General features: G+C 35.6%; 1 protein-coding gene across 1 annotated transcript; it reads left to right on the top strand.

Annotated features, from left to right (window-relative positions):
* Positions 1-3,890: 3,890 nt before the first annotated feature.
* GNG11 (G protein subunit gamma 11) lies at positions 3,891-8,124 on the top strand. The gene is made up of 2 exons (XM_069462056.1): positions 3,891-4,226; positions 7,713-8,124. Exons 1-2 carry the CDS (start codon positions 4,131-4,133, stop codon positions 7,836-7,838), a joined length of 222 nt encoding a protein of 73 aa, XP_069318157.1. The 5' UTR covers positions 3,891-4,130; the 3' UTR covers positions 7,839-8,124.
* The last annotated feature ends 13,485 nt before the right edge of the window (positions 8,125-21,609 follow it).

Here is a 21,609-nt window from a genome sequence, read left to right as displayed (position 1 = left end):
TAATACTGATCCCTCCACCTGAAATGTTCCGCTACTCCATCCCATTTCAGCCTTTTGAAATCCTACTCCTCTTCTGAGACTATGTGTTCCTCATTCTACCTCAAGAGTATTTTGTATGTCTCAAGTTCTTTAAGATTACTTTATTTTCTCATATTATAATTTGTATGGTCATCTTAATTTCAATGCTATACTGTAAATTTCCCAAGCCAGAAGCTCTGTTCATCTTTGAAATTGCCATACCAACTAACAAATTATCTCTACAACTTAATTGACTTCATAAATATCGAATTCACTTAAAAGCAGGCAAAGACAGTGCAGATGAAATGTTTCTATTGGATAATTCAGAGTCCTTATTGGCTTACCTAATGATTAAATCAACAGTAGGGTAAACTTCCTGTTGCTTAAAAATACAGATTATCAGCAAAATTTTGAATAAGAGAAACATCGTAGGAAAGAAGTATAGAGAAAGATGGTTCAGGAAGTGGGAAATGAAATCATGATTGTCCCACAGGCTGCACAGCTATAAGCAGCAGCGACTCTGCTTTGTTCAGAAGTTGTTATTTCAGGGCCAGGATTTACTAGGTTAAAGAGAATGGCGCAAGGCTGCAAGGAAACAAAAAATACTCCAACCTTAACATTTGGCTCTTCAACAAAACTTTCTGCTATCAGTAGCGAGAATGAGCTATTATAGGTACTACAGTATTATCATTTGAGTTACTTGCACTTTGAAGGTGTTTTTCACATATAGATATGTTCACGCTTTAGCAAGAAAAAATAAAAACAAAACACCTCACTGTTATTTTAATTATGACTGATTTGATTTTAGCCAGATCTCATACAAAGCTAATATCAAACTTCCTAAATTCCTAGAAGAATGAATTAACATAAGGAAAACATGAGTAATGAGACTGACCAGTTATACGTGATGGGAATTAAGTCTTTTAGGAACAAAATTCACAAAAGAAATCATTTTGATATCATGAATTTTAAGTAGTTTTAAAGTAATCAGAGAATAGATAACATTCTATGACTTGACATTATCTTCAACTAGAAATATTATGTACATAGTTACTAATGTTCTATGACTTGACATTATCTTCAACTAGGAATATTATGTACATAGTTACATGAAATTAGTGAGTTCCTGAAAATTGCCATGTGATTGTTTTAACAGATTGAACCAAATATCAAATGAATCAAGAACGCACCAATACTTTCCCTAAAGAAACTATCGTTTTAATGGCCTAAATGGTCACCATTTACTTTATAAATTTTATAACAGCAGAACTTGAAAAGTAATCTACTTTATTTATACCAACCAGAGATGCAGAGAGAATGTGTGTCTTGCAAAAATCACAAGATAGAATAAGACCAGGATCCTGGTCTTTTTTGAGTTCAAGTTAGTATTAAATCAATTCCAATACAACTGCCTTCAGTATTTTCTTAAATAGCTTTCTTCATATGGATTTTAAACAACATACTTAATAAAACAGGAAAATAGTCAAAAATTCTTTTTCCTAGTTTTGCATATCAAAGCAAAAATTTCATGGTCGTTCTTTTATAATTTAAAAGTGAAAATCGTTACTTTTATTTCTGTTAAAAGATTTCTCTAAAACATTCATCAAAAGACAGTGGGTTAATTAATAAAAGCTCATTTCTGGTTATACCTATTATTTTTACTACACAATGGTTTCTGCTCACACTATTTTGTAAACTAACTTTTATTAGGAATAATATGTAAAATACAAGTAAAAAGTTAACACCACACTTGGATACAACTTATACATTTTTTTACATTTATTTATTCAGAATCTGTTTATACAAAAATTTATTCATTAAAAACTTTTGAATATTGCTGATAGACTATTTCTGCAAGAATACATGAGAAATTGCTTAACATGGTTCTCTCTGGTAGATAAACTCGATGACTAGGGATAGAAGACTACATATCCTTTTGTTTTTAAAAAATGCATTATCATCATTTTACCATTTAAAACCAAACAACAAGAAGAAAACATTTTTCAGAATGTTGTGTGGTCGTGGTATGTCAGCATTTCCCAATTCATTTTAGTATAATCAATTTACTTAGTAAGATATTATAATATGAATTATTTGATAACAAAAACTAAAAAATAGTAGACTAACATGTATTTCTTCTATAATATAAGCCTCATAATACTGTGGAAAAAGTTAAAGAACCAATATGGGTTTATAAATATTTATCTCTTTATGCAACTAGATGATTTCACAGGGAAGAAATTTCCAGCTCAAAATAATTTTATTTTTAAGATTTTAGAACGGACATACATTAATTTACTTAACCAACTTATTTAATTTAGGCACTGAACTTGTTTAATTTAGGCCACATTCACATTCATTACTATTTTTAACTAAGCTTTTAAAGTTAAGGAATAGAAAATCAAAAAAATGAGATGCGAGTTTTTGTCTTGGCTCACTGCTTACTAACCAGGAAAACTTGAACAGATGATCTAACTTCTTTGAACCTGGTATTTCAAATATAGAAAATAAAGCCCCTAAATACTTTCTTTGTGAAAGTTATTATCATATATAGACATATAAATGCAATTAGAGACACAACATATGTTAGCCAATTCACTTCCTCCCCTGCCTCATTGTATATTTTACAAATTAGAAAATCAAAACCCAGAAAAATTGAAGTGACTTTTCCAGTGATGGCCAGTGGCAGAGCTGGGACTATAAGCGATGAGTACTCACTAAGTAGCTCATTTTGTTCTTTTCATTCTAATATAGTCACTGAGGATAAGTGGGTGGAACGTGGCAAGAAACTATGAACAAACAAAAACTTCTTCTGACTAAACAGGGAATGGTTATGGGTGTCTAAGGTTAGGTACCCTGAAATATTCAGTTAATGCCCCACTCTTTACTTGAATTTGACTCTATCAGGCAGGACGTTATCTCTGGAAAGAAAAAGAAATATCTGATTGCTTGGGAAGGTTTCTTACATTCATGTTTTATTTTTCTTCTAGTCTTCTGGGCACCATTAACAAGGTTTTTGGTTATCCTCAAAGGGAAAGTTTTAATGCATGTAAACATTTTTCACATCAGACATTTTTCCTGGCTTTACAAAGTGCCAGCTAGATGAGCATTACTTTCCAGAAAGTGGGGAAGCCAATACTAACTGAATCCACTGCCTACATCCAGGAAGGTGCATGAGCCAGGAGTTCGAAATCCTTGGTGTCAAGTGTTACCCAACCCTTGGGGTGAGAACTTTAAGATGCTTCTGTCTTCTCTCATATCATCCACTCATTACAAAACATTCCCCCGAAGAAAAAATAAAAACTCTGCTTTTGAGGACATAGATGATTATTTAATGACAGACAACGTCCGTGCAAGTGGTGGACAATATTCCTACCCTGATCTTTCCTTTTCTCTCAAACTGTATAAATTCGTTTTAGGCCTTTAACAGACTAAATAGCTATAGATCAACAGGCTCCGGTGGGCATTTCTGAGATTATAGCTTGAGTTTCATTTTCCTTTGGGCCTTTTCTCAATTGTCCACATTTCCCCACAATAAATAAATAAACGCACACACACACACACACACAAACTAGGGAAAAGTTATATACAGCATATTTTTAAAACTTGCAGAGGTGAAGGGCCACTATTTCCTGCTGGGTAATGTCCTCCTTTTCCTTGTTTCACAAACAAAACCCGGATGTGACTTGGAAACGGAAAAAAAGGGGTGGGGTGGGGGGACAGAAAGTAACACTTTTGCTGTCCCCAGCCCGGCGGCCCCAGCCCAGCCGGTCTCCCGCGGGCGTGGCAGGGTCCCGGGCCAGGGCCCGCCCGGGGCCACCATCCCTGCAGCTTGGACCGCGTCTCAAACTTAACCCTAACCCAGCACCCGGGCGGGGCTCCCGGGGTTGCGAGGACTTGAAAAGAGGACAGGGATCGTTAAGCTCTCAGGACGCGGGAAGAGCTGGCGTGACGAGGCGTCCCGCAGGAAGCCGAGCCCCCGGGGAGCTGGCGGCGCTGAGCCCGCGGGCCAGCGGCCAGGCCCCGCAGCTATTTCGGGACGCCGCGGGGCTCGCGGCACTTCCAGCGGCTCCTCTGCGCGAGCTAGCCCTGGACCCAGTTCTGGGGCGAAAATGCCTGCCCTTCACATCGAAGATTTGCCAGAGAAGGAAAAACTGAAGATGGAAGTTGAGCAACTTCGCAAAGAAGTGAAGTTGCAGAGACAGCAGGTAAATTGGCTGTTCCGGAATCTTTTCTTCTCTGAAATGAACCAGGGTCAGCTTTTCCTGGTTAGTTCAGTAAAAATGAACAATTTTTTGTTTGTTTGTTTTTCTTTCCTTGTAGCTGTTCCTGAAGTAAGGCTTTGGCAATGCCTGGGAAATGCCACTTGATGTGGCAAAATCATAGGAGGTAAAGGAGAGAGCCAGGATCCCATAAGGAATTTAAAGCCAGATGTCCTAACATTTCAGGAGCCTAGAAAGGGGAAAGCAGACAAGAAATCTTGACTTTTATTAGACACCAGGTTTTAAAAGCTCAATTGTAGGAAAAAGGCATATAGCGCTTGGATCTTTGATCTTTCACATTACTGGAAAGGATGGTATTTGAAACAATTATTCTAAAACCATATTTTAAATAAAGTCTTACAACTACACCACTTAGTTTTGAATCTCACCCGTGATCTTCAGTGATGTGCAAAGAACAGTCCGCTGGAGCTCGGGAGCAAAATATTAGAATTTCTATTTTTATTTATTTGTAAATTTCATCCATTTATAATTTCCAGTTTATGTTTTATAAGTCTGCATAATGGATTAATACAGTAGCATCTGTATGTATTTATAAATAGATAATCATACATACACCGAGCTGCATATAAAAATTCATTTTAGTAATCACAATTTTAAAAATTTAGAGACCACTGGTATGTATTACAATTTCAGTGAGAACATATGCCCCAGTATTCAGAATTCTCCACTGATACTTGTTGGGGGTTTTGTAACTCTTACTTAAATTTCTTACTGGTAATTGGGGCCTTCATTAGACACTAATTTTTCTTCCTTTTTTAACTCAATCAGGCAATGTGGAGTCTAGGAAAAGGCTTTTGGATAGATATTTTTTAAAGCAAATTAATCTTTTGGACAAAAAAATTTGAACTGATTTCATTTGTGGTTTAGTACTAGAAAAAAAGAAAAGAAAAATGATGGAAATAAAAGTGTTGCAATGCGCCTTCCTGCTCAAGTTCTGATAAATCTGTTCACAAGTGCTTTTTTACTATTGTGTGATGATTGGAAGATGAAGGCCTTTTTGGATTTTACTTTCTACACTCTTCCTTTCTCAAATTTAAACTTTTACTTCCAAATTCCTGCTCTTCTTAGATTTTGTACTGAAATGTTCTTTCTTTCCATGTTGAGGAGTTTCTTGCTTTAAAGATACCAATGTGTTTAAAGGAAAAAAATGAAGTTACAGTACCCAATTAATAAGCTTTTTCTTGAGACTTTAAGGGATCCACTTTATGCGTGGCAAAGTTCCCTGTATAGCAAGTATAGACCACTTAGGTTTTTTCACACAATAAACCTTAGAAGTTACATATTAAACATAATTGTATACGCTGAAGTCAAGCAGTGCCTGTGCAAAGTTGGAATATCTTAATATTTAGTATCACTGTATAGAATTTATGGGGGGGGGGAAGGAGACAAATAACTTCTACTTATTCGAAGTTTCAAATTAGCTATTGGGCAGGAACCTGGATGCAACTGACTGTGTGGAAATTAAATATACCATTCATCATCAGTTTCTCCCTGCCAGCCAGCCCCGCCCTATAGGACACACCCTGCTGCATTAACTTTCCAACTCCAGAAACCCCAAGTGTGTGCCAGAGAGAGAAAAAACTTCGGGGAGGGGATATATGTCCTTAGGAGGTAGAGGAAGCAGCATGGCATCTAAGTCCTAATAATAATATTCAAATATTTGATTATGCACTTGGAATTATAGATTATTAATGCTAGACAAGCATTGTAGCTTTTAGAGATCTTTCCACCTCCTCACTTTAGGGATGAAAAAAAAAAAAAAAAACGGGTCCCAGAGAGACTAACCAGCTCCTCATTTAAGACCACAGAGATAGTGATAGGACAGGTACTAAAATATGCTTCTCCTGATGCCTAGTCCATTATTCTGTCAACAAATTGTTAACATCTGAGCTTTGTGCTCTGCTCAGGCCAAAGAGACAAAATTCACAGGTTGCATTCAGGCTCCAGCTACTTGGTCAAACATATCCTCTTGATAATGGAAGGAAATGCATCAGAGGAGGAATTATTCACTTTTAGAGGTTACAGACCTCTTTGGAAACAATGAAGAAGCTGCTATAAGAACAGATACAATGTATCTTACATGTATCTGGAACATGAATCTTATCCAGAAATTCCTCTGGGGCCACAGACTCCAGGTTATTATCAATTCTGATAATTCCTTTAAAATACACACACTATGAATGTCAACAACAATTGAGAGCAAATGTTACCTAAAAGAATGGTACTTGAAAAGATTTTATTTTGCCACATTTTAAGTCACATAACTACATCACCTAGTTTTAAATTTTAGATCAGAGGCCTCCACACTGGTGTGCAAAGAATAACCTTTTGGGGCACAGTAGTAAACTATTAACATTTCTTTGTTTAGTTTTAAATCACATCCTTTTATTATTTCCAGGTTATGTTTTATAATTATGCATGATATATTAACACAGCAGTATCTGTACTTATTTATAGGTAAATAATTATATATTTTGGGATACATATGTAAGCATGTTTTAGTGATAATCATTAAAACAGTTTGAGGTTACTTATTATAGATTACAAATTAAATGGGAGCATTTTCCCAATTTTTATAGGTCTCCAGTGAAATTTGCTGGAACTTCTATAATTTTTACTTCTAATTTCTTATGAGTAATACAGGCCTTCAGTAAGACCCTAATCCTTTTTATTTCTTTTCTTTTTATTCTTTTTTTAAAAAATTCACTCTTGTAACCTGTCTTTTAAGGACTTTTTGAAGAATCTATTTAATCCTTTCTCCATTGCAGAAAACGTTTAGTCTCAGATAAGCTTAATAAGCCTCAAATAAGTCTTTTATTATGATCATTGCCTTCATGCAACAGGAAGGAATTCTGAGCAGAGACACAGAGTGGGATATTTGGGCAAGGCCACCCTTTCCAGAGTCAGGCTTTTTCCAATGCTTCTATCATTTTGTGAAATTTCAGGACATAGCACATACCCATAAGTGAGAATGGTGGTATGTCACACTCCAAAACATTTGAAGATTATCTTCTACTTCACCTGCTCATCAGCATGGAAAATTGAAAGCAGAGTATGTTTTAGTTCCTAAAATATTGTAGACATGTCGTAATTGTATTTTAAGAGAGGAAGGAAATCACATGAGGCACAATGGATAAAAATTGCTGAAGATGATTTATTTAATACAGTGACTTTCAAATTTTTTTGAGCCTGACCAGTAGTCAGAAATGCATTTTATATAGATTGTATCATATATAAATAGAATAGAATAAAAAAAATTAGAGTACAGCACAGAGATTATATATATACATATATATAAATTAAAAAACTTTTAAAAGCTGGTTGTATTCAATGATATTAATTTCACTAAAGGGTGGTGAAAAAGTTTAAACAACTCTGATCTCATCCATTCTTTTTTTCCCCATACTTAAGGTGTCTAAATGTTCTGAAGAAATAAAGAACTATATTGAAGAGCGTTCTGGAGAGGACCCTCTGGTGAAGGGAATCCCAGAAGACAAGAATCCCTTTAAAGAAAAAGGCAGCTGCATCATTTCATAAATAACTCTGGGGAGAAACTTTATCCTCAGTGGAAGAACTAGTTTATTTTAGTTTTCCCAAATAAAACCAACATGCCTTTTAAGGAAGTAAAAATGAAACTTACAGGAGACTTTCTTAAACACTATACAGATAGAGTTATGTATAAAAGCATATGTGCTTCTCCACTTTGCTCACTAGACACCCTTTTTAAAAGGACAGAAAGTATCAGATGTACAAATAAGAACATTACTTGTGCGTGACTCACTTCTTTCAGTATATTGCTTGATGCCTCAAATAAAGTTTTATCTTGGGAAAATGAGTGTTGGTGATTTAAGAAGGAGTTTTTTCATGCATTAACTTTTATAATTCTCCCCGTAACTTTCTGAGTGTTTGGGATATGTATCAAAAGATTAGGTGATTTGATAGATGAGATCTCCAATCCAGCTCTCTGTGTCAAAAGTTTACAACACTTGAGTGCTGACTTCTGGAATGTGTTTGATCTAACCTTAACTACTATTCAAGAACCGAGCGGGTAGATTTCTTAATAACGTTGACAGGAGTCAGATCATCCGAGTCAGGAACCAAGCCAAGCCACATCTACATTAGCATTTCCCCAGTTTATCACCATTTAGACCTTGTTCAAAGTGTTCCTGTAGTAGTGGCCTTAGGAAAGGGGCTGTTTTGGGGATCAGGAAGAGCACCCTGCCTCCCTGCAGCACAGTGCCAGGCTAGCCCTGGCTTTGGGGGCTGGTACTTTTGGCTGCACAGAATTGCATCTCCCACATGCTCTCCAGGTCTTGGGCATGGCGCTGCTCCAGCTCTGTGGCATTGGCACACACACTTGGATCTCTGCACCCATTCTTGCCAGACTTTTCCAGCAGGCCTGGGCCAAGCACACCTCTTTTTCTCCTCCTCCAAAGGGACCAGTGAATCTTTGCCCACTTTGAAAATTAATTTGCCTTTTTCTTACTGACTTGTAGGAATTCTTCATATATTCTGACCCATTCATCTTTTGTAGGTGATATGTGTTGTAAATACCTTCTCCCAATCCATGGCTTAAGTTTTCACAGTGACCTTAGCTTCCGCGGTTTTAGCTTGCAGGTACAACACGCCAGAGTACAACACCTGCTCAGGTTCTTTACAAAAGTACCTGCAGGACAGACCTCAAAGAAAGGGACCTTCCTCGCTTTGAGCATCCTTGCCCTCTGTCTTTTGGATACAAATTGCTCCAAGTTTGGGCCCAAAGAAAAACAAGTAAAATCCTTGCTGGTTAACTCTAGCTCAGATGGGCTTAATTTCTAACTTGCCCTGCAATTTTCAATGTGGCACCAGAAGCCTACATTTCTCCTTGATTAGATCTTTTCTCCCACTTGCACATGTAGGTGTACCTTACTCATCAAGCCAGATAGGTGCCTGTGACCTATAGCAGCTTCCTAAAGTATTTCAGAGTCCTTGCTCTGAAATTCCTTTCCTTTCCCTGTCTGAGAAGGAACAGGATACCCCAGGCTTTTGAAAAAGTAGGTTACATTAAACCAAGAGCAGGGACTAATTCCTTCAATTTCCTGCCATTTTCTAAGTGATGACGTCAATTGGGATTACTGAGAGCCCAGGGATAATTTTAGCCCAAAGCATGATCTACTTCAAGGTAAGATTTAAGAACAATAAAAGTATATTTCTGCCAAGCATTATAAAACAATTAGTATTTGGGGTATGTTACTATTACTAATCATTTAACATTTAACAGGGCATAGGATTTTAGTACCTTGGTGCTTGTAAAGTTTTACTTTAGTGAGCTGTTCCATTTCTTTCCATTTATAAAGTTTTCTTTCCTTGTATATGAAAGAAAACATCTATTTCTGGCTACTGGTAAGGCAGATTAAATCACCTGCTTCCTTCATAAATGGCCAAGACAACCCATTCATTCCCTAACTTCCTGAAAGTTGTGATTGCAAGGATATATCCTGAATTTCTATTAGCCATATTCAGCTATTCATTCATGTATACCCCCAAGTCCTAGCTTTTGCTCTTCATGTCTCTTTCAACCACATGACAAGTCAGCTGACTTCTGTTTTTCCTTAATAAATATCTAATCTTGTAGGTGTTTCTACCAAACCTAACTCTGTTATTTTCTTCTTTCTGTTTCATCATTGTAACTCAGCAAACACATAGAAGTAAAATAAAACCATTTTGTTTTTCAAGTGTTTGACTGCTAAAAAACTTACTAGCTTGCATTAGGAAGAGAAAGAAAAATATAGCAACTAAATATTTGGATATATTATAAATGTAACATTTAGGAAGTGAGAATTTAAGTAGAATTTAGATAATGTGTTCAAGTTCTTCCAAGTATGTAACTGTGTAATCATTTGCTATTTGATTAAAAGTACTTACCATACATGCTTTGAGTATTACCAGTTAGGTTCTATGAAGTCTTATTAAATTAGAAAAATTGGGCTTTTCAATTTCTAAGCAGAATCTACCTTATAAACTCCCTCACACCTGATATTGTAAGACAACGTATTTTTGTGTGTTGAATACAAATTAGTATCTCACCATTATCTAAATTTGCATTTCCTTGATTTCCAGTGATGTTTAATACATTTCATGTATGTCAATTTTCTGTTTTGAAGTTGCCTGTTCTCATCCTTTGCCCATTTAAAAAATTAGTTTGCCTTTTTCTTATCGAGTTGCATATACTCTTTATATAATCTGGCCACGCATCCTTTGTTGGTAATACATGTTGGAAATACCTTATCCCATTCCATAACTTAACTTTTCACTTTGTCATTATCTATTGACAAATAGAAGATTTGTAATTTGTTAAACTTTTTTATTTTGAAATAATTATAAATTCACAGGAGGTTTCAAATAAATGTAGAGGGACATCTATTGCACTCTTCCCCTAACCTCCTCCAAAGTTAATGTTTTATACAACAATTGTACAATATAAATAGCAAGAAATTAACATTCTACATATATAGTGCTTATTCAGATTTCAACAGTTATACCTGTACTCCCGTATGTGTGTGTGTGTGTCTGTATAGCTCTGTGCAATTTTATCATATGTAGCCTGTGTACCCACCACCACAATCAAGACTGTCAACTGGACTATCACAAGACTCTACCTTGTTATTCCTCTATACTCACACTCAAGATGCCCTTGCATCTTCAGTCCCTAAAAACCATGAATTTGTCCTCTCTCTCTATAATCAAATGAAGAATGCTACATAAATTAAATCATACAATAGATACCCTTTTGAGATTGGCTTTTATTATTCAGCATAATTTCCTTGTGGTTCATCCAAGTTGCTGTATGTATCAATAGTATATTCATTTTTATCATTGAACAGTAGTATAGGCTATAGATGTGCCATGGTTTAACAATACACCCACTGATGGACATCTGTGTTGTTTTCAGTCTGAGGCTTTTGCAAATAGAGGTGTTATGAACATTCATGTACAGATTTTTTTGTATGAAAATAAGTCATTTATCTGGAATAAATTCTCAGAAATACATTTGCTGGGTTCTACGGTAGATTCATGTTTAATTTTTAAAGAAACTGCCAAACTGTTTTGTAGAGTGGTTGCACTACTTTACAGTCAATCCCATTGGCAGTGCATGAACAATCTAGTTTCTACACATCCCTATCAGCATTTGATGTTAGCACTATTTTTCATCTGATCCATTCTGGTAGGTATATAGTCATATCTCATTATGGCTTTAAATTTTGCTTCTCTAATGGCTAAACTATATTGAACATTTTTCATTTGCTTATTTGCCATCTCTATATCCTCTTTGATGAAACATGTATGCATGTGTTTCGGTTATTTTCTAATTTATTTTAATGTTGAATTTTGAGAGTTCTTCATATATTTGGGCTACAAGGCTTGGTTGACTTGTAAATATTTTATCCCAAATCCAAATTTGTTTTTTTTTAACCTCTTAACATTTTTCCCCCTCAGAATAACATTTTTCCCACACAGAGGTGTGACATTTTTAAGTGCTGAAAGAAAAGTACTGTTAACATTGAATCTTACACCAGTGAAACTATCCTTCAGGAATGAAGGGGAAATAAAGACATTCTTAGATGAAGGAAAACTAACAGAATTTGTTACTAGCAGACCTCTTGAAGAATAGGAAGCTCTTGAAACAAACAAACAAAAAATGTCAACAACAAAAAGGCTTATACCCTCAGGAAAAGAACAAAAAATAAAAAGTAAAAACTGAAGCAGACATTATAGACTATCATTCAACTTCCAAGTTTCTTTAATCATATTTTATGGTTGAAACAAAAGATCTGATATGGTGTTCACTATATATAGAAAAAAGAAATAACACAACTATACTTAGAATGTGGAGAGAGTAAAAGGACTGAAGTAGAACAACTCTAGTTCTAATAAACAGTATTAGAAAAAATAATTGTATATAACAAATCTATTTCTTTACCTAGGCAGCCTGCTCTGGGAAAGAGAGCTGGGCTGTTTAAAGCAGAACATGCTAAAAGCATAGCAAATTGATTCAAGTCATAAGAGGTCCAGTCTAGTGGGACAAAGAAGTGATTAATTCACGTAACTACTTGGGAGAAGAGTGACTGGTCATGGTTCACGTGCTTTGGGACCCAGCTGGTGATCTGGGTTTTAGAAATAGAATGCCTGGTGCAGATACATTAAGGAACTTGGAGGGAAATTGTGTTATCTGCTGAGTGCAGACCAAGATTAAATCTCTCCTACAGACAAGCTTAGCTCAAGATAATGCTGCAGGAAAGAGAGTTCTGGAGACAGGATGTTACAATCTGAGAGGCAATATTATGGTCAAGCCACTAAGTCTAAGATAGATGGGAAAACCCTGGACTCAATAGAAAAAGAGATGGGATGAAACAACTGTACTTGGACGAAATAAGAATTATTAACCAAGTAGAATCTAGGACCTGACTGAGTTGAAGACTCCTGAGAGCATTTCCACCTATGAATTAGAATCCGGACAATGGCAAGGACAAGGACTTCTTTTCAGGAAAAGAAATTAAAACCTAGGAGAGGAACATAAATTCATTATTTGTTCTTTATAAGTGGGCCTAGTGTCTCTATCATGTTACTCTCAAGATGAATATTTAAAAATTATCATTTCATATGAGCCAACGCACAATATTATTTTATGCAATAAGCCTGTGTTGTCATATGATGTAAATATAGATCTTTATTTCCATGCAACAAACATGTTCTACTCACAGGAAGCCCATATAACACTGAATCAGATTTTAAGATTTTTTGTCATATTACTTAATTCCATAAATGTACTATGCTTTCTTTAAACAGACTGTACACACATAAGCATATACACACATATTCGTCAGTGATATTGAAAAAGAAAAATAATGTTTCCCTTAAATACAACCACAAAGTATGTATAATCAGTTAGATTTAGGTAAAATTAATAAGAATTCTTTTTTATATATGTTATATGTAGAAAACAGAAGAAATAAGAAAATATTTTATGGTGATAACAATCATTGTTACATTGATGATTATTTGTTCTTAGTAGGAATGAGAAATGGTAAAGCAGGTGTCAGTGCTTAAATTGGAATTTTTACTTCCACAGAATGTAATTTTATTTTGCCTTCCCTTTAAAATAGAAGCTCTTCAATGAGGAATAATTTGTTAATATCTACCTAAATTATAGTTACCCTTTTACCCAGTTTAGCATTTATTTCAATTATTCAATGAGGAATGATTTGTTAATGTCTATCTAAATTATATTTACCCTTTTGCCCAGTTTGGCATTTATTTTTGTTTATATACGAAATATATATGTATAAGGTTATTCACTGCAGCATAGGATGTGATGGCAAAAGATTAGGAATAACCCAAGTGGACTTGACAAATAAGCTGCAATATATCTACACAATAAAATACTATGCAGCTATAAAAAAGGAAGAAGCTATTTCTGCATTAATATGAAGAGAGATCTCTAGAATTTATAGTTAATTGAATAAAAGGCATGATGCAGAAATATGTTACATTTTGTGCAATAAATGAGAAAAATAATAAAATATATTTCTGTTTCTATTTTCTTTTTTTTTTTTTTTTTTTTTTTTTTTGAGACAGAGTCTCACTCTGTTGCCCAGGCTAGAGTGAGTGCCGTGGCGTCAGCCTAGCTCACAGCAACCTCAAACTCCTGAGCTCAAGGGATCCTCCTGTCTCAGCCTCCCGAGTAGCTGGGACTACAGGCATGCGCCACCATGCCCGGCTAATTTTTTCTATATATATTTTTAGCTGTCCATATAATTTCTTTCTATTTTTAGTAGAGATGGGGTCTCGCTCTTGCTCAGGCTGGTCTCGAACTCCTGAGCTCAAACGATCCGCCCACCTCGGCCTCCCAGAGTGCTAGGATTACAGGCGTGAACCACCGCGCCCGGCCTGTTTCTATTTTCTTAAAGAAACATAGGAAATTCATATAGGAAACTAATAAAAATTGCTATCTATTAGGGCCAATGTTGGATAAAACCAAGTGGGAAAGGATGAGCTCGAGACCTCTCATTGTACATTTTTCTATAAAGTTTTTAATTTTTGACCCTGTGAATACATTATCTGGTTTAAAAAATAAAATTATTTTAAAAATAAAAAATAGCAAAATTTATATTGACATCTTTTAGGCTTTGGAGTGTAAGTATATTTTGGTATTAATGTCCTATGACTAGGGACTAAGTTTGTGTAGTCAATATTACCTGATTAGTAGTGTGTTCTGATCCATTCAGCTTATATTCCCAAGTAAGACAAAGATATTTAGTTAGTAATAGTTCTAGTCTACCAATATTACATTCTCTTTAACCTCCTCTAAGAATAAGAATCATGAGAAGTAGCCTCAATTTCTAACATAACAGATTTGGAAAGCAGGAATGAAAGAGAAGTTATTTCTGATTTAACAGAGAGGCATGAGATGGCCATAAAAAGAAACTGCTGTGGAAGCTTTCCTGTTAGCATGAACCCTGATACCCTGCTCTATGCACTGGGATGGCCTAAGCAGGGAAGATCAGAAAGAGTCATAAACACCTTTTCTACTTGAGCTACATTCAGTTTGAGGGGATGAATCCACAGACTGTTAAGAACCATTCACTAGCACTGGGGGAATATGGAGACTTATTGCCATTTTTCTTTCAATTCACATACATATTAAGTGCTGATCTCCTTTTCTTTAAAAAAAAAAAAAAGACCTGATAATAAAGAGTGCCTAATTTCATTGAATGTGCAAAGGAGGAGGGAGGGAATAAAATAAAGGAATCATAAATTTCAGAAATTGGTCCAGAAGTTATCGTGCAAAGGTTACACTTTAAAAACACCATCTTTGTAAAATTTAACAGTCATTAAAAATAATCTGTATTGGTCTTAGGTATATATGAATTTATTCATTCAACAACAAAAATATATGAAATTCCCACTGTGTATTAGGCACTGGTCTAGGCTTACAGGATACAGTGTTAAATTAGAAAAAGTCCTTAACATCAGGAAATTTATATATATTATAATTAATCAGCGATAAGTGGAATTCACTGAATATATTACGATTTATAAGATAGGATGAATAGGAAAGTGGTTTTTTGTATTTTTTGATGATGATGATGTTGATAGCTTATACATAGGAGGTGCTTAATATTTTCCTGGCACTGGAGTAAGTTTTTTACATAGATTACATTATTTAATTCTCACAAGTAAGTACCTTATATGATAGGGTAAATAATCTTCACAGTCATATTGCTAGTGTCACTGGCAAAACTGTGCCTTAAACATGTAATACTGCCTCCCTTGTAGATGCCAATGCATATGAGGAGTGAATAGAACTATTAATTATTTTCTGATGTGGCTTTTGACATGGTTATAGCTACCATAGTCTCAGAAAAGTTTAGTCTTGATATATAAGACTTTTATAGTAATCTATTTTAGTTATTTTTGTTGGTTGGGTGGGTGAGTGGCTTTCTGTAATCACAGGCTAATACAATCATAACAATTTTAACCTATCATGTGGGGGAATTTTGCTTTCTTTTTTTTATTTCAAAATATTAAGGGGATACAAAAGTTTTTGTTACAGGGATACCTTTTATAATGCTTAAGTCAGGGCTTTTAGTATGCCCATCACCTGAATAGTGTTCATTGTACCTAATAGGTAGGTTTATTGCTCCCTTCTTCCCCTGCTCCTCTCTTCTTGATTTCTTATGACCTTTACATCTGTTTGTGCCCATGTATGCCTATCAATTAGTTCCGGATTATTAGAGGGTACATGTGATGTTTTTTTTTTCATTCCTGAGATACTTCACTTAGGATAATGGTCTCCAATTCCATCCAAGTTACTGCAAAAGACATTATTTCATTCCTCTTTGTGGCTGAGTAGTATAAATACTCCATGGTGTATATATACCACATTTTGTTATATACTCATGTGTTGATGGTCACTTAGGTTGATTTCCACGTCTTTGCAATTGTGAATTGTGCTGCAATAAACATTCAAGTGCAGGTGTCTTTTTGATAAAATGACTTATTTTCTTTTGAGTAGATACCCAGTAGTGGGATTGCTGGATCAAATGTAGAGATAGTCTACATCTATCTCTTTGAGGGATCTCCATACTGTTTTCCATAGAAGTTGTACTAATTTGCAGTCCCATCAACAATGTATAAGTGTTCCTTTCTCTCTGCATTGACGCCAGCATCCATTGTTTTTTGACTTTAATAATGGCCATTCTGACAGGGGTAAGGTGATAATCTCATTTGTAGTTTTAATTTGCACTTCCTGATGATTAGTGGTGTTGAGCATTTCTTCATATGTTTGTTGTCCATTTGTCTATCTTCTTTTGAAAGACTTTTGTTCATGTCTTTTGCCCACTTTTTGATGGGGTTGTCTATTTTTTTCTTGCTGATTTGTTTGAGTTCTTTTGTTAGAGTGAATTTTGCTTTCTTAACAAAAAAATCATATCAAAATATAAACTATTATGACAGATAAACTCTAATTGTATATCAAATCACTTTTGCTCATTATTGAATAATATAATCTCTCAGTTTAGCACCAGAATTTACCTCATAGAAGCTATAATACATGAATTAGAGTGCTTAGAAGAAATCAATCAACTCTGTAAAGACTGTCTTGAAAATACTAAAATTATTAAGTGATAGCCAGCCAGCCCTAGAGAATTGCTTGCAGGGACCAAAAAATCTTTTCTAAGAAGTTATCAGATTTGTAAAAACTTGTATGTTTCCTTTAATAAAGGTATCCATAGGCTTTAGCTTGTCACATCTCAGCCTTTTCTCATAGCCAGCCTGAGACAGATGACGGTTGTGTTCTTCATCACAGAGTTGGTTTGGGAATCAATGGGCCTGATTTTCTAGGCTGTGAATAGAGGTCCTTAACACATTAACTTCCATGAGAGTTGTATTTAACTCACTCTAGTTTTGACCCCGGGGCTGCATGAAGCATATATAAAATCTTACTTTTTGATGTTCTTATTGTTACAATTAATATTGACAATTTAATTCTAAATATGTGGATTAAATGAATAGAAGTCAATAAATTTTGTTTTTCTATTTATGTTTACCTTTAAATTATACACAAAGTTTTTATTCTATTTTCGTAATAAAACACTGTGGCCCCAAGGAAAAGTTTCTGATTTTTTTGTGTGGCAATCAACGTGTTAAATCCATTTAAAAAAAATACTCATGTCTGGCACTCATCACTCTTTATCAGGAAGCAGTTTCAAATTTCTTTTGGAAATAATCAGAGTAAATATAAATAAATAAATAAATATATCTATTCCACAGAATTGGTGCATTCACTTAAACTTTTACAGCTTTATTAGATGCAGTACAGAGAGGAAGAAAAGGGAGTTGGTCTTGCCTTATTGAGTGTTTTGAAATGGTATTGAAACCTATATGGGTCTCAATTTAAGAGAGAAAAATGAGGAGAGAAACATTTAAACTTACAATTATTTGAAAATGTAACCCGAAAACTCTGATATTGATTTAGTTCACTGATTACTTAAGGACAGTTCAAAGACTATTGTCATTAAACGATCTTTCTTTATAACTAAAGTTATGTGTCAACGAGAAACAACACAACATGGATGTACATGCTCTTGAATTGTTGATATACGTACTTGCCCTTTCTCTTTTTGTTTCCATAAATCTTAGAAAGACTGTAAGCAATTGAGTTTTCAGCTGATTTTTGCTCACATATATTATTTGAATATAAAAGTAGATATGAGGTAGAATAAACTAATATTTATAATATTCAGATTTTCAATTTGGGGCAGGAAGTAATTTAGACATTTAAAAACCATTCATTCCAATTTTACTCAACAAATGAATCAAAAGCCTATGATGCTTCATAGACAAGTTCAGCCAATATTTTTCCTGCATTCTAGGAATTGACAGTAGAAACAAATGGTAGAAACATTTATCAAGTTCAATGAATTGTTTGAGAAAAGAACGGGTAAAAAGTGAATGATTATAGTAAGACTAGGACATTTTCTACCTTTTTCTTCTGGTAACATTTAACATGAGGAAAGACAGTAGCTTAAGTGAAAGAGAAGAAATTTGTGAAGCATTAAAGTAAGAGGAAAAACTTACTTTACTAGGTGTAGCTTGGCAGACCAAGAAGACATTTATCATTTTTATATAATAAACACAAAAAAGGACCTGCTAGTTAATTGGGTACACTTTGATAAAAAGTCTTTGCAATATTTTTTCAGCCACTGTGGGTAACAAACTATCCCAAATTCAATTATTAATACTTAAAGCAATGCATTTATCATTACTTGAAGAGTTTAGCCATCAGCCTGCCTAGGCCTGGCTCTGTTGATCTTGGCTGGTTTCACTCACTCATCTGTAGTCAACTGGTGGAGCAGCTGGTTAGCTGGATGATGGCTAGAAGTTGGCTGGGGGAAGTGGGTGACTGAGTCAGATGTCTTTCATCCTTCAGTGGACTTTCCTAGGCTTGTTTTCATAGCATAGCAGGCTTGTAAACAAAAGAGATTAGAAGCATACAAAGTATTTGAAGGCCTGGTGAAAGAACTGGCACTCTATCACTTTCACTGCATTCAGTTGTTCAAATCAAGACACAAATCCAACCCAGATTCAATGGGTGGGGTGAGGAAAGATGCCCCTTCTTGAGTGGAGAAGCTGAAAAGTCACATGGCAAGAGGTGAGAATACAAGGATGGAAAATTGAGACATTTTGCAATCAATCCTCCTCATCAGGTAAGGGTCTTGGTCTCAGCCATGGGCTATAGAAGCCGATTAAAATGACCAAGGAAAATGCTAGGGTGTGGGAGGAAACTTCATTAGGATGAACCAGGAGGTTCTCTTACTAAAGGCAGAAGAAAGTGGGGATGGTCATGGTACCTATTCAGAAAGTAATTTGAATAGGTGGGAGGGAGAAGATTTGAAATCTATTATGAGAGAAGCATCAAAATGAGTTAGAGAGAGTTTCAGTCACTTGACAAAGTCACTCCAGCTAGTGTGGCAAAGCCTAACTGCACCTAGGAGAACATGAGCAGCCTCTCAGTAAAAACTAACAAATTTGTAAAATTAGTTTTTACCAATAGACACAGCAATTTCTGGAAAGCAGAAGACTTCAGGACCTGATTATGTCCCTTTTGTGTGTTTTGTTATAAAGTAGAAAGAATCCTTGCAACTTGATCACTTCTTCAAACAGAGGGACTCATCTTCAATAGAGCCAAACTCAATGAAGTTCCAAGCTTTTATTTCTGTTCCCACCACAGGTCAGTCAGTCTGGTGAGGATAAATGCTACAATAAGCCAATTGTGCCAATATTTCAAAAACTGATATGTTGTGCCCCTCTGCCTTCCACCCACCCATAGCTCAGCCTCTGGGCCAGCCTGTATTGCTTTCTAGCCTTTTCCTAATATTCTGTCTCAGATGGCAGAGATGAGAGAGACACCCAGAGAACTTGAATTTGTTAGTTAATCTACTCCCTACTTCCCAAATTTTCTCCTGTTTCAGTTCTTCTGACCACTCTGTCTGAATTTAGACTTTTGAGGGACTTCTAATGATGTTTCTTTGGATGTATGTCTGTATTGGAATATACCCCTGCCCTTGGTGCAATGTATTTTTCTTATTAAGGTTGAACAATTTCTCTGTAAACCTGATTAGTGTTTCTCGGGCTTCTGATTCCTTTTACTATGCCAAAAGTTTCTAGCATAATTTCTCATCTTTTGCTATAGTTGAAAGGTGCAGTTTATCTGAAAGGGAAGGAGTTTGCTAATACTTTTTGATTAATGAGTAGCACAATCATAAGTTTGAGGACACACTAATCATGAACTTAAAGCATTGCAAAGCCTTGGTACATCCTTTGACTTGGTAGCTGGCCTTAGAAATATGAGATTCTTTTAACCTTTGTAGAAGGACATTTCCCAAAACAGTACTACAGATCTCCCTTTGAAAAATTTATTTGGGTGCCTGGAATGTAAAATTTGTAACATTATCATGCATTTGTATAAACTAAAAAATGGGTATAAGGTTATGCATTTGTCATATATTGGAAGGGTTATAAGGTAATATTATAAATGTATTTTCCTGAGGTCATAAATCATAATGGTACACTAAATCAAGGGCTGCCAAACTTTTTCTGTTAAGGGCTAGAGAGTAAATATTCTAGCCTCTGTAGGCCTACTCTCTCTGTGGCAACTGCTTTAATATGAAAGCAGCCACAGAAAATAAAATATGTGAACCAATGGGTGTGTCTGTGTTCCATTAAAACTATTTTTATAAAAACAAGCAGCAAACTGGATTTGACCCATAGGACATGTTCTGCTGATCCCTCCACATGTTAGCACTCATTATTAGTGGTCAATTTAGTGGAATGTAACAAATATTTTGAACAAAATAAAATAAAATAAAATATCAGCATGCATTACATAGAATAGAAGAGTATTTGTCATATGAAACATATATGTATTCGAGTCAATATGTAAAAGTTATTTCTTTTTGTAGGCTCCAGTCAATAAAAGTTTGAGGGCTGCTGTTTAAGAGTGTTAGCGCTGAAAGCCCAGCTTTTGAGAGTGTGTAGTAATGAATTTGTCCAAAGAGAAGTCTGGCCTTGGCCCGCAGGAGGTAATCTCTATGCCTCCTGAATGTCCTGCCTGATAAGAGTGTCTCTGTTTACCAGGGGGCTTTGGGCCATGCTAGGAAGTCTAACATGCAGCGTCAGCTTGACCTCCAGAAGAATCATGCGGTATCAGCTTCCTCTCCTGAGAAGCTGGAGACTGAGGCCAGTTGACCACGGAGCCGGAAGACTCCAGATACCTAACTCAGGCGAGCTTGTCTGGTTGGCTATAGTCCGTGTATAGTGTCACACATTGTTCCCAAGAGAGGATTGCTCTCCATGACTCCACTGGGAGAGGACAACTGGAAGCTCCCTGTTTAGAAATTTCTTGGACTCTGCTCCATGCATTTCTTCCCTTGGATGATTTTAAAGGGTACTCTTTAGATTTAATAAACTGTAACTGTGAGTACAGCCTTCAGTGAGTTCTATTAATAGTCTGTGAGTCCTTCTAGCCAGTTAGTGAGTCTAAGGGTGGCCTTCGGGATGTTGAACTTGCATTGGCATCATAAGTGAAGTTGGTCTTGTGGACTACCTTCCCTCTAACTTCTAAGACAGATGAGGAAACCATGAGCCAACGACCCTTACAAAGGTTGTGCAGCAAATTAGTGGCAAAGCCACAGTAAGAACATTAGGTTTTGTAATCTCCGTGTTTAGAGGCTTCTTCCTGTTCTCATGCTTCTTCCTGAAGCTTGCC

Source organism: Eulemur rufifrons, chromosome 29, assembly GCF_041146395.1.
Source record: "Eulemur rufifrons isolate Redbay chromosome 29, OSU_ERuf_1, whole genome shotgun sequence".
Lineage (NCBI taxonomy): Eukaryota > Metazoa > Chordata > Mammalia > Primates > Lemuridae > Eulemur > Eulemur rufifrons.
This window is presented reverse-complemented; position numbering and strand designations above follow the sequence as displayed.

What these genes read in the sequence shown, in the direction of transcription:
- GNG11 (XM_069462056.1), top strand. Translation starts at nt 4,131, where the DNA reads ATGCCTGCCCTTCACATCGAAGATTTGCCAGAGAAGGAAAAACTGAAG. An exon ending in TGAAGTTGCAGAGACAGCAG is followed by an intron (nt 4,227 to 7,712) that starts GTAAATTGGCTG and finishes CCCATACTTAAG; the next exon opens with GTGTCTAAATGTTCTGAAGA.